Here is a 12,638-nt window from a genome sequence, read left to right on the forward strand (position 1 = left end):
GGGGCAGAAGTGGGGGATGGTTTGGGGATGGTTCTCACGAGGAGCCCGCAGCCCACGTCCCTTGCAAGCACAGTCCCGTCGGGTTCATGCCGCTCTGAGAATCTAATCCCACCGCTGATCTGACAGGAGGTCAGGGGGTAATAAGAGTGAAGGGGGGTAGCGGTAAATACCCCCCATCACCTCCTTCTGTGTGTCCAGTTCCAAACAGACCACAGGCCAGTACCTGTCCATGGTCTGGGAGCTGGGGACTCCGGCCATAGATGGATTATGTGGATAATAAAGAGGATATGGTTTAAAAGAGATACTGGGCTTAAACCTCATGTACTGTCTGCATCCTCACCTGACCTGTGTTCACGTGGAAGGATGGGGGGTTTACTGTGTGTGTGACTGTGGGCAAGTTGCTGATCTTACCCAAATGCCAGTTTCCATTTGTGAAACACATGCTACCATCAGCAGGCTCTAGGAGGACTAAATACTAAAATGTCTTTAACACACAGAGCTTGGGGCTCAGCAATAATAACTCAACCAAAGTACAGTTAGGGTCACGAGCATGACTAACCAGGCTCACAAGGCAAGTAAGAAATACTGGTGTGGAGTTTCAAAGGGGCCGGTGGGTCTTTATGATTCTGCTACTGTGCTGATTCTAAGACTTGCTCACGACACCTCGTGCCTTTCTCCTCGAGGAAAGAACCATGTGAGTTATCTCGGCACTGGTAACCTCTGCAGCACGCTGCTTGGCACAAAGAACACCATACATTATTTCTGAATAAACAAACATATTGAGTTGAAAGCTATATTCATCATGTAAGCGACTTTCATCCCAGCTAAGCCCAACACACTCCTGAGCTGACTGTTATAAATGGAAGGGCTTTCACTCTGCTCTCAGATGGAAAGTTCCAAACCTTGGAGACACTTGTGACACAACCCACTGTATTCATCCGCTGCACAACTCACCCGATAACCCTCTCCCCATCATCGGCCCCACCATCAGATGGTTGGAAATCTTCTGGTGGCCACTGCCTCAGTGGCTTCCCCACGTGGCCCTTCCTTTCAACTAGTCACTGCTCCCATTCAACACTTGCTACTTTACTACAACACTATGGTGGTATTATAACTATCCTGTTTAGCTCTAATTCAGACTAGAAATGATAAAACGTTATTCTTTTTCAATCATAGCTGTAAGAACAACCATACTTTCTCAAAAATTTCAGTAGAGTTCCACTTCTTTCTAAACTGAAACCAACCCATCAGGATAGATCCAAAGCTAGCCTCTATATGGCACCCGCCTTCCTTTACAGACTCATTGCTTACTTGGGCCTTGCTTGGAGGGGCTTCCCCAATGGCCCCAGTGGTAAAGAATCTGCCTGCGATGCAGGAGACACAGGAGATGCAGGTTCAATTTCCGGGTCGGGACAATCTTCTGGAGGAGAAAATGGCAACCCACTCTTGTATTCTTGCCTGACAAATCCTCTGGATAGAGGAGCCTGGAGTGCTACAGCCCAAAGGGTCACCAAGAGTTGGACGCGACTGAGCATAAGCATGGCCTTGCCAGGACCTGAACCATCTTAAAAACTTGCTTTTTCCAAATCTTTCTTTGCTCACGCATTTCTCTGTACCTGGAACACGCGTTCCTCCATACCTTCACCCTTGAAATTCTTTCCGTTTTTGCGTTCCTAGTGAAATGACACTTTCTCCATGACACCTTTTGCAAATCAACTTCTCACTGTTCTTGGAGATCTCTAATATGTGCTCATCATTACTGTCAATGTCTAACTTGCTACATTGTCTTAATCATTTTCAAATTATTATTTACAAGCATTAAAATGGTAGGAAGATTGGTTAAATGTGTCCTATTATTTATAACTCTATTCATTTGATGCTGACATTGTTTTGTTCTGTCCTCAAAATTTAATGATGTGCTCATCACACCAAGTCTGACATGGTGAATTTGAAGCAACTCCAAGTTCTGAGGTAGAAACAGATGTTGTCTTGGAGATGCACATCTCACTCTATGTATTCTATACAGCACTTACTTGGTGCTTTATAAAAATCTTTTTATTGATTTTTCTTACATTTGGTTGCCTTCATGAACAGGGGGGAAAAGTTTCAGTAAAAATATAGCTGAAAAGAATACGAGAGAAATGGTAATATATACCCTCATGGTTAACAGCCACAGCAGGAAAATTCAAAATTAAATTCCAACCCTAGCTATTAAACACCTTGATCAAACCTCCCTCCAACATCACTGAGCCAGGCAATTTTTCTCTTTTTCCCCACTGATTCAGAGTCAGCAAGAGAGAGAGGTGAGTGGTTGGCAAAAGAAAATGAATACACTCTGTAACACTGGTCTCAGGGAGCTGGAGCTTGCTAATTGTGGCCTGACCTGCCTGCATTCTGAGGATATTAATAATGTTGAGAGCCTGCAACACAAAACTGCTACACTACCTGGAGACCCGCATCCTCAATTTAGCTCCTGGGGTTAATGAGATCGCCCAGCTAATCTCTCATTACGCTTTGCCCCGGCTGTAGTTAGCCGTGGTGTCTACTTGCGCCTCAATAAATATTTGTTAAGCAAATAAGGAGGCAAAGGATGAGATGGTTAGATAGCATCATCGACTCAACGGACATGAACTTGAGCAAACTCTGGGAGATAGTGGAGGATCGGGAAGCCTGGTGTGCTGCAGTCCATGGGGTCGCGAAGAGAGTCAGGCACGACTTAGTGACTGAACAACAATGACAAGCAGATAACTGAATAAATAATTGAGCAAATAAATGAATAAATAAGGGAGCAGTGGGGACAAGGGACAGGGTCTGAGGGGAGGCCTTCTGAAGAGGCTGAGTACTGGAGGGCAAGCAAGAGCTATCCAGATGCAGGCCCTTGGAAGGCCCTTGAAGGGCATTTAGGCAGCTTGACTGATGCAAACTGAATGAGTACCATGAAGGGGCTGGAAAGCGCTGGGTCAGGAGTAGGGAGGAAGATCCACTCAGCAGGTCTGAAGAGATTATAGCGGAGACAAGCAGGTCAGATATGATGAGATACAGTGATAGGTGAGGAATCACACAGGACCAGATGGTTGAAGGGCATCACTGGCTCGATGGACATGAATTTCAGCAAGTTCTGGGAGCTGGTGACCGACAGGGAGGCCTGGCGTGCTGCAGTCCATGGGGTTGCAAAGAGTCGGACACAACTGAGCAACTGAACGTGACTGAACTGTCCCATATGTAGCAACAGATAACTACAATGTGACATACACAAATTATTCAGGGGGCTAATATAGTCTTATTTTCACAGGGCCAAGCCTTTATATATGCTTTTATAAGATGGGAATCACTTTTACTATTACATCTCTTGGCTTTCTGGTTCGAGGTTCACACTCCCCCCCCCACCCCCCGACCCCATATCTCAATTTTTGAGACTGCAATTAAATTTGGAACAACACTGCACTGGATCTATTTTCTGGTCATGTTTCCACACAACATAACGTTTGGAGAATTGACTGAAAATCTGTTATTGTTCTTGAAGAAGGGAGCATTCAGCATGCAATAGTCCTAGCTACCCAGGAAATGTATCTGGGGGCAACTTCCCTCCTCCAGGACAAGTGAAGCAGAAAACGATATGATCCCAACAGTCCAGTCAATGGCAGACGATTCTGTTTTTAGAGTATTCCCGGTCTGTCCACTTTTCTTCTCTACAGTGATGTTTGACATTGTCACTGTCCTGAGCCTTTGACCCAGGAAGAGGATAAACAGCTGCTAGCAGGGCCAATGGCGTGGTGGACTCACAGTCTCTTCTTGTCCAAGCTGAAGTTAACGCATGCTGTGTTCCTTCCTACCTGCAGCATCCTAGAGCCCCAGAGCCCGAGTCTTACTTAAGTTTATAAGCGAGGAACACAGCGAAGCACCATGCTGAAAGGGTAGCTGCTGCTTATGCTTCTTCTCCCTGATCATCCCTTCTATCGGCATCTCTTCTTCCTTTCCCGGTGTGCTATCACCTTACGTGTGTATACGTTAAGTCTCCTTCAGAGTCCAAAGGTCTAAACCAAGATTTTGCTGTGAAGAATGATTATCTCCATTTAGGCTCATTTTCTTTCTATAACAGGAGAAGTATCTTTTACTGATATTGGAGAACACAATAGTTTTATGCTTAGATTAACAAAGAAACGCAACTTAAAATGATAAATAATAGATTTAGATACTATATGCGTCAGTTCTTTAAATTACCTGTGCTTCCATACCACATTTTGGTTTAGAGGGTACACCTCCCCCTTTGTTATAACTTATGGTGTTCATGGCATATGAAATGTCTTCTCATTTTACAGGCAAAGATTTTCTCATCTATTCTATCTTCAAGAAAACCAAGAACAGATTTTTGACTATTGAATTTTGAAAGACTGAATGTAACAAAACAATCCAGAGCAAAAGCAAGTTTCCCACAGTACAGCCAAACTCCTATAATTGACACTTTAAACTCCCTTATATATGACTCTTTTCCAGTTAAAAGGAGTCTGGAAAATTAAAATACTGCAAATGAATCACAATGAGCAATCAGGCTGTTTGGGTACAGTGAGTCCTCTGAACCACAAAAGTATTTTACTTGAAAAAAAAAAAATTGATGCTCTTGAAACTGAGTCAGGATATAAGGTAGAGAGGAAATGAGTTACAGGTTTTAGAAATCATGAATGCACCACAGCCAATAATATTTATTCGCTACTTCTGCAGACTGTGTCACATTTTCACAGTATCACTTCATCTACATTATTTGAGTGTGTAGTTCACAGCAGCTCTCCAAGATGGATATAATCTTCATCATGTGGATGAGGAAACAGAAGCACATGCATTGTAATCATCACAGTCCTTGTTCCTCTACAAGTGCTGCGGTTCAAGGAGGTGATGCACGTGTTTAGGAAGTGAGTGGTTTCAAGGCTAAAGTTGTTGGAGTCTTTGCTGACAGTGGGATGTCAGCATCTTTTAAAATCAGGCAAAGCCATGTGGATAGATGGAACTTGCAAAACACTTGGGTGATTTTTTAGAAAGTTTTCACGTTTCTGGATCCATAGTTAAACCATGGTTTAACTGGATGAGAATTTGGGAGAGCCCTCTCATTGCCCCGACCTTGGAACAATTTTAAGAGTACTGCGCCAACTGTGGCCAATTTGTACTGAAGATTTATACTTGTGGCTATTTCGTAACTTGCATAGGAAGGAAGTGCAGTGACTGGGAAAATGTCTACAACAGTTCAGATTATAATCTATGGCGAATCATAGGCTGAAGTCAAGGGCAACGAGGCTGGAAACGCTATGACTGTCCGCCTACAGAGTCCCTTATTGGAGACTGGCAGCTGGCCGAGCAGCACCCCCGTCGCCTGCAGGCCAGGCCAGCGTGGATGGCCTTCAGCTGGCAGGTGTGTCAGTGCGGCCTCAGTGATAAATGTGAACAGGGAGGCCCTGGGGAGTCAGCCACAGATCTCCCAGTTCTGCTGCAAATGAGAGAGACATCCGAAAAACGTTTGCATAAATATATTTCCCACTGTCCGAAAATGAGGCGAGAGGGAGACACCGTTCAGTGCATCCTATGATTAGAATCACAAAACGGCATTACATAAAACCATATGTATAAAAGTCACTATAAGACTTATGCCAATAGATGATGGATGCTCTACCTCTGTAACTGCAACTCAGGTCACTCTAGGGGCGCCTTGGGGAAAACCAAAAATAATAGTCTTGTGCTTTTATCAAATACTTTCTTAGAAAGGTCCTTTCTAAGAGTCTTCGTAACTAACCACTTCCTGGAGAAAACTGTCCTTCTTTTGCCAGCATACCTGGGAAAGTACCAGGTATGATGGGTCTTCCCATAAATGTTTTAATTTTTCAATAAACAAATCCAACCAACATAGAACTGTGTTTTTCACTAGCAAGTAGGGTTAAAGACAATATTTGTTATCTTATTTATGTGTTTCCATATGCCATCATAGCATACGTTATGTTAAGTCACTTCAGTCGTGTCCGACTCTGTGTGACCCCATAGATGGTAGCCTACCAGGCTCCCCCGTCCCTGGGATTCTCCAGGCAAAAACACTGGAGTGGGTTGCCATTTCCTTCTCCAATGCATGAAAGTGAAAAGTGAAAGTGAAGTCGCTCAGTCGTGTCCGACTCTTATCGACCCCATGGACTGTAGCCTACCAGGCTCCTCCAGCCATGGGATTTTCCAGGCAAGAGTACTGGAGTAGGGTGCCATCGCCTTCTCTGATCATAGCATACGGTACCTTTATAAATAAAAAATTATTCCTTAATGCCTTGCCCCTCTCTTCAGCCTTTCCATGACATCACCTGGTTACCTTCAGTCAAGTCAGAATGAATAACTATTTCCTGAACATACTTTGTCCATTTTCCTAATTGTTTATTATTTCTTTCCAGTTATCTCCAAATATACCTTTAAGACATGTTATTTCCCTGGCACTGTACGCTGTGTGTATTGTGGCACTGAATATGACAGGGAAGTAATACACTAAAAAATATAGACAAAATATTTTAGGTTCATTCAGAAGAAGAAACAATTGAAAGTTGAAGCTATGAAGAAAGTCCTTCTGGAACGAGATTGGAAACAGATGGGATTTTAACTTGTTGAAATGGAAGTAAAAATAGGTCCAGTTAGAAGGAGCTGTGGAGGCAGGATGGGGTGATCTGGGTGATGCCCATGAAACGCCAGTCCAGATTCTGCTGTCACTGGGAGTATGAACAAATTGGAGACAGAAATAATATGGAATAAATTTAATAATAAAAGTCAAGACAATTCAGATCAGCAGCTCAAGGAATAGAGATGTAACAGATCTGATGAGTTCAGAGAGAAGAAATGTTCACCATCAGTAGTTACACCGAAGGATAAATGAAATAAGGCTGAGGGGGATAGATAAAGGTGCCTGCCACAGCTCTGTTCCTTGAGTGAATGAATTCTGGTCTGAATTTTCTCATGTCCCGGTACTCGCATAATAGGATATTACAAAAGTTCGGTGAAAAGACACCTCAGATTCTTCTGACAAGGTCCACATCTTAAGTCTCCCATTCTACTATCCCATTACTAACTCATGTTGTTTTTTTGGTCTGGTATACAGAACAATGGCATTCAGATAAATGACTACGATCGATGGTGAGGATCTCATTTAAACAGAGAGGAGGACATAAAAATGAACGTATCTGTCCTAAAGCACACACTGAATGATGAGGGTTTTCTTTACTGCATTTGGTAAATTCATCTTGGCCACAGGAAATATTCAGTAACTTCATGCACTTAAACACAAGTAGGCATGACGGCAAAAGAAGGCAATTTTCCTCCAAGGAGTTAGCTGAGAAGACTCTGAGAAGGGACCTTTTGACCCTGCTGCTGCTGCTGCTTTCGATGCTTCAGGTCGAGGCTGCAAAGCTCAGGCTTGTCGGGGAGAGAGGGACTGGCTGTGTAATGGGGCCGGCAGCCAGCCAGGTCGGCACATTAAGTGATGAATCAGAGCAAGCAGCTCAGTCACGTGAAAATTCTTTTCTGAATATTGCTTTCTTTCCATTACAGAGGGCAAATTTGTCTACCTCTATTTCAGGGCAATATATGGAGAGCAGCCTTCTCCTTTGACTAGGGAAAATGGAATAAAAGGAGTTTCGTATAAAATCGACTACACATCCAAAATAATTGTATCTTTGGGAAGAGAATGGTTTAGACTCACTGGGGTGTGTGTGCGTGTGCATATGTGTACATGTGCATGCGTGCATGCTTGAGTGTGTGTGCGTGTGCATGCATGTACATGTGCATGCATGCATGCTTGAGTGTGTGTGCGTGTGCATGCGTGTACATGTGCATGCGTGCATGCTTGAGTGTGTGTGCGTGCACGGCATTTGTACTTGTCCTTCAGTGTACGTGGGGAGCTGGTTGAGGACAGAGTTGGTTCCAGGGCAGGTGTGGTTTCAAAAATCTACAGATGCTCAAGTTCCATGACAAACCCCCTGTTTCTACAGTTCTGCATGTGAGGATTCACACACACACACACACACACGGAGAGAGAGAGAGATTCTCTGAAGAACCTTGACTAGCAGACTCGTACACTTAATAAAAGCTTGGATAGGATTCCATGTTGAAAGCATATCCCCGTCCAAAACTGTCGACAGCACTTCCTGGATTCTAGTCTGAACGTCGGGGAACTTCGGTGGTGAGGGGAGTGCTTGGGAGGTAGCAGGCCTCACTTGGCTGTAGGTAGGACAGATCACAGGAGAGAGGCTGGGTGCCACCCAAGCCCAGATCACGACACTACTCCTACATTCTGACTGCTCTTGGTTAGATGCTAAATACAATTTCCAGGAGCTTCTTTTGCTATTAATTTTGTGATTGATTTTATAACCTTCTAGGGAACAATGTGAGTTATATTCAGTTTCTCTCTGAAGAGTGTAATTTTGGTTTTGTTCTTTTTTCTTTTTTTGCCTTTAGAGACTAAACTCCTTTATTTCATTTTGGAGAGCATTATTTGTGCTGGTTGTTAAAGAATTTCAGTGGTTTAACAGAAACTTCACTGTGCTCTGACTAAATATGGGGTAAAAGTTTCAATGGCTTTTCTACTACTTGGAAAAAAAAAAAAAAACGGTAACAGAAGACAAGTATTGGATGGATTGTTCATTGTTAAGGTAATTAACATATCTATTCTACACACTGAAAAGTCATTTCTACAAAATAACCACAGTTGCAAATGCCTAATCTTTATAAATACAGATACACAGTCTACATGTATACTGACATTTTGCTCACAATTTGTATTTACTAAATCATTCTAGACCGTAGAATTTATTTTCGTATTTTCATCCTTACTTTGGTGCTGAACACACCATGCCCTTTTTGTGTGTGTACACTGGAGATACAGGAGAGGACAATGGTAGGATAAACATCAACACTCACGTGTAAGTGACGGGAAATGTGAGTCAAGATGGTCTGTGAAGTTCTGTGTATTTGCTCAGGTTGAGAAGACCAAACCACTTTCATTTAGCACAGCTATAACTTTAAGAATATAAAGGATTTTCTATGGAACTGAAATAAAACTCATCACTTGTGACATATGTGTGGACAACAGTATTTAATCAATTTAGCTCGGAATCACCAAGGAGCAGTCGAGCACGTGAGAGTTTCGGGGACTGATCCCTGGTGGACAGACCGCGCCTAGAGGATTCCTGGTCTCAGCGAATCCTCTGGATCCACCATCAGTATCTTGTTGACACAGTCCAAGTCTTCCACTGCGAATTCTGCTGTGTTCTCTCTCTCTCTCCTCCCACACTGTCAGTTACTTAGAGTAGAAGCCTATCTTTCAAATATTCTAAAGCACCTCCCACTCTCTGACAAATAAACTGTATTCTGGAGACTGAGTGAATTCTATTTGATGACAGAAGTGCAGGAAAATGGTATGAAATCATTTTGACAGGGGTTAAAAACATTTCATTTTACAGTTTTACTACATTCTTCTATCTCAAATGATTTTAAAAAATCTAACTTTTTAATTTAGAAGCCAGATTTTTATGTAATTATCACAAAAATCAGTAGAGTTCTTTGCAAAGAAAGATGTAGCAGGTCTATAATTTGGATATATAAAATGTAGCATGATGGCAGGGTGGTTTGGATCAGAACACTTCCTAAGCTTTTGGGACATGGGATGACTCTCATCTGCAGAAAAAAGTATGCACATTTTCCTCCCTAAAAGCAGGTTTTACACTGACCAGTAGAGATCCTGCCTCTGTGGTAACATTTCTATGCACATGTGCAAAGTCACTTCAGTTGCGTCCGACTCTTTGTGACCCCACAGACTGCAGTCCGACAGGCTCCTTTGTCCATGGGAGTCTGAAGGCAAGTATACTGGAGTGGGTAGCCATTCCCTTCTCCAGAGGATCTTCCAGACTCAGGGATCGAACTTGCAACTCCTATGTCTCCTGCATTGCAGGTGGATTCTTTACCAACAATGACACCTGGGAAGCCCACATATTTCTCTACATACTCTGTAAAAGAGGGAACATATCACAGCTACAAGGAGAGACAAGGCCTTCAGTGAACAGTTCATAAAACTACAAGAAAACAACAGAAGGGGAAAGACTAGAGATCTCTTCAGGAAAACAGGGAACATCACCCAAAGATGGACACAGTAAAGGCCAGAAATGACAGAGCCTCAGTAGATGCTAAAGAGATCAAGCAGAGATGGAAAGAATACATGGAAGAATTGTACAAAAAAAGATCTTAATGAGCCACATTACTATGATGATATGGTCAGCCACCCAGAGCCAGACATTCTGGAGCGTGAAATCACATAGGCCTTAGGAATCACTGCTGTTAATAAAGCTAGTGGATGCGATGGAATTCCAGTAGAGCTATTCAAAACCCTAGACGATGATGCCATCAAGGTGCTGCATTCAACATGTCGGCAAATCTGAAGACCCAGCAGTGGCCATGGGACTGGAAAAGGTCAACTGTCACCCCAATTCCCAAGAAGAATAGTACTAAAGTATGTTCTGACCATCAGACAATTGCACTCATCTCCCACGCTAGTAAGGTCATGCTGAAAATCTTGCATGCTAGGCTTCAGCATTATGTGAACCAAGATCTTACAGTTCTCCAAACTGGGTTTAGAAAAGGCAGAGGAACCAGAAATTAAAGTGCCAACATTTGCTGGATCATAGAGAAAGCAAGGGAATTCTAGAAAAACACCTAAGTCTGTTTCACTGACTGGGCTAAAGCCTTTGACTGTGTGGATCATAACAAACTGTGGAAAGCTCTTAAAGAGATGGGCGTACCAGACCATCTGACCTGTCTCCTGAGAAACATCTATGTGGGTCAAGAAGCAACAGATAGAACCCTGTATGGAACAATTGATTGGTTGAAGATTGAGAAAGGAGTACAGTGGGGCTGTCTTCTGTCACCCTGTTTGTTTAATGTATATACTGAGCATAGCAGGAGAATTGTTGGGCTGGATGAGTTATAAGCTGGAATCAAGATAGCCGGGAGAAACATCAACAAACTCCGATATGTGAATGATACCACTCTAATGGCAGACAGTGAAGAGGAACTAAAGAGCCTCTTGAGGAGGGTGAACAAGGAGAGTAAAAGAGCTGGCTTAAAACTAAATATTAAAAAAAAACTAAGATCCTGGATCTGGCCCCATTACTGCATGGCAAATAGAAGGGGAAATGGTGGACAGATTTCCTCTTTCTGAACTCTGAATCACTGCAGATGGTGACTGCAGCCATGAAGTCAGAAGATGATTCCTTCTTGGAAAGAAAGCTATGACAAACCTAGACAGTATGTTGAAAAGCAGGGACATGACTTTGCCAACAAAGGTCTGTATAGTCAGGCAATGGTTGTCCCAGTGGTCATGTATGGTTGTGAGAGCTGGACCATGAAGAAGGCAGAGTGCCAAAGAATTGATGCCTCGAACTTTGGTGCTGGAGAAGAATCCTAAAAGTCCTTTGGACAGCAAGAAGATCAAACCAGTCAATCTTAAGGGAAATCACCCCTGAATATTCACTGGAAGGACTGATGTTGAAGCTGAAGCTCTAGTAATTTGGTCATCTGATGTGAACAGCTGACTCACTGGAAAAGTCCTTAGTGGAAAGATTGAGGGCAGAAGGAGAAAAGGGCATCAGAGGATGAGATGGCTGGATGGAATCACTGATGCAATGAACATGAACTTGGGCAAACTTTGGGAGATGGTGAGGGACAGGGAGGCCTGGTGCACTGCAGCCCATGTGGTCACAAACGTTAGACACAGCTCGGCCACTGAACAGCAACAATCATAATTACTTGGTAAGTGAATTAATTAAAGTATGAATCAATGATTTAATGACTTTTATCATGGTTATATATGCAAATATTTACTGGGCAATATTGAGATTTTTAAATAATTTTTTTCTGTACAGTAACAATATAGATCAGTTGTGTGATAAGGAGCTATTTTCAGTTAAGAAATCAGTTTACTTCAGTTCAGTTGCTCAGTTGGGTATGACTCTTTACAACCTCATGAACTGCAGCACGCCAGGCCTCCCTGTCCATCACCAACTCTCAGAATTTACTCAAATTTATGTCCATTGAGTCAGTGATGCCATCTGACCATTTCATCCTCTGTCGTCCCCTTCTCCTCCTGTCCTCAATCTTTCCCAGCATCAGGGTTTTTTCCAGTGAGTCAGTTCTTTCCATCAGGTGGACAAAATATTGGAGTTTCAGCTTCAACATTAGTCCTTCCAATGAATATTTAGGACTGATTTCCTTTGGGATGGACTGGTTGGATCTCCTTGCAGACCAAGGGACTCTCAAGAGTCTTCTCCAACATCACAGTTCAAAAGGATCAATTCTTTGGCATTCAGCTTTCTTTATATTCCAACTCTCACATCCATACATGACTACTGGAAAAACCATAGCTTTGACTAGACGGATCTTTGTTGGCAAAGTAATGTCTCTGCTTTTTAACATGCTGTCTAGGTTGGTCATAACTTTTCTTCCAAGGAGCAAGTGTCTTAATTTCATGGCTGCAGTCACCATCTACCCATAATATTTTACAAATATTCATGGAGCAGGAAAATCACATACTTGAAAGCAAATTTTATTGAACTCTAGTTGACTTACAGTATGAAATTCAT

The 12,638-nt window shown here is 42.7% G+C and overlaps 1 protein-coding gene across 48 annotated transcripts in view; it reads right to left on the minus strand.

Moving 5' to 3' along the window:
• Positions 1 to 12,638, minus strand: part of PRKN (parkin RBR E3 ubiquitin protein ligase) — a 1,227,412-nt gene that overhangs the window by 536,079 nt on the left and 678,695 nt on the right. For 3 of the 48 annotated variants that reach the window (XM_086318662.1, XM_086318661.1, XM_086318650.1), the window contains one exon: positions 2,075 to 4,090. The exons of the other annotated variants lie outside the window; for them this stretch is intronic. In XM_086318662.1, the coding sequence (XP_086174788.1) occupies positions 4,009 to 4,090 (82 nt within the window). In that variant the 3' untranslated portion in view covers positions 2,075 to 4,008. Of the gene's footprint in view, positions 1 to 2,074; positions 4,091 to 12,638 lie in introns of those variants that run through there. 48 annotated transcript variants of the gene reach the window in all.

This window comes from Bos grunniens, chromosome 9 (assembly GCF_055505025.1).
Source record: "Bos grunniens cultivar Pamir isolate PY7600 chromosome 9, Bosgru_T2T1.0, whole genome shotgun sequence".
NCBI classification, from domain to species: domain Eukaryota; kingdom Metazoa; phylum Chordata; class Mammalia; order Artiodactyla; family Bovidae; genus Bos; species Bos grunniens.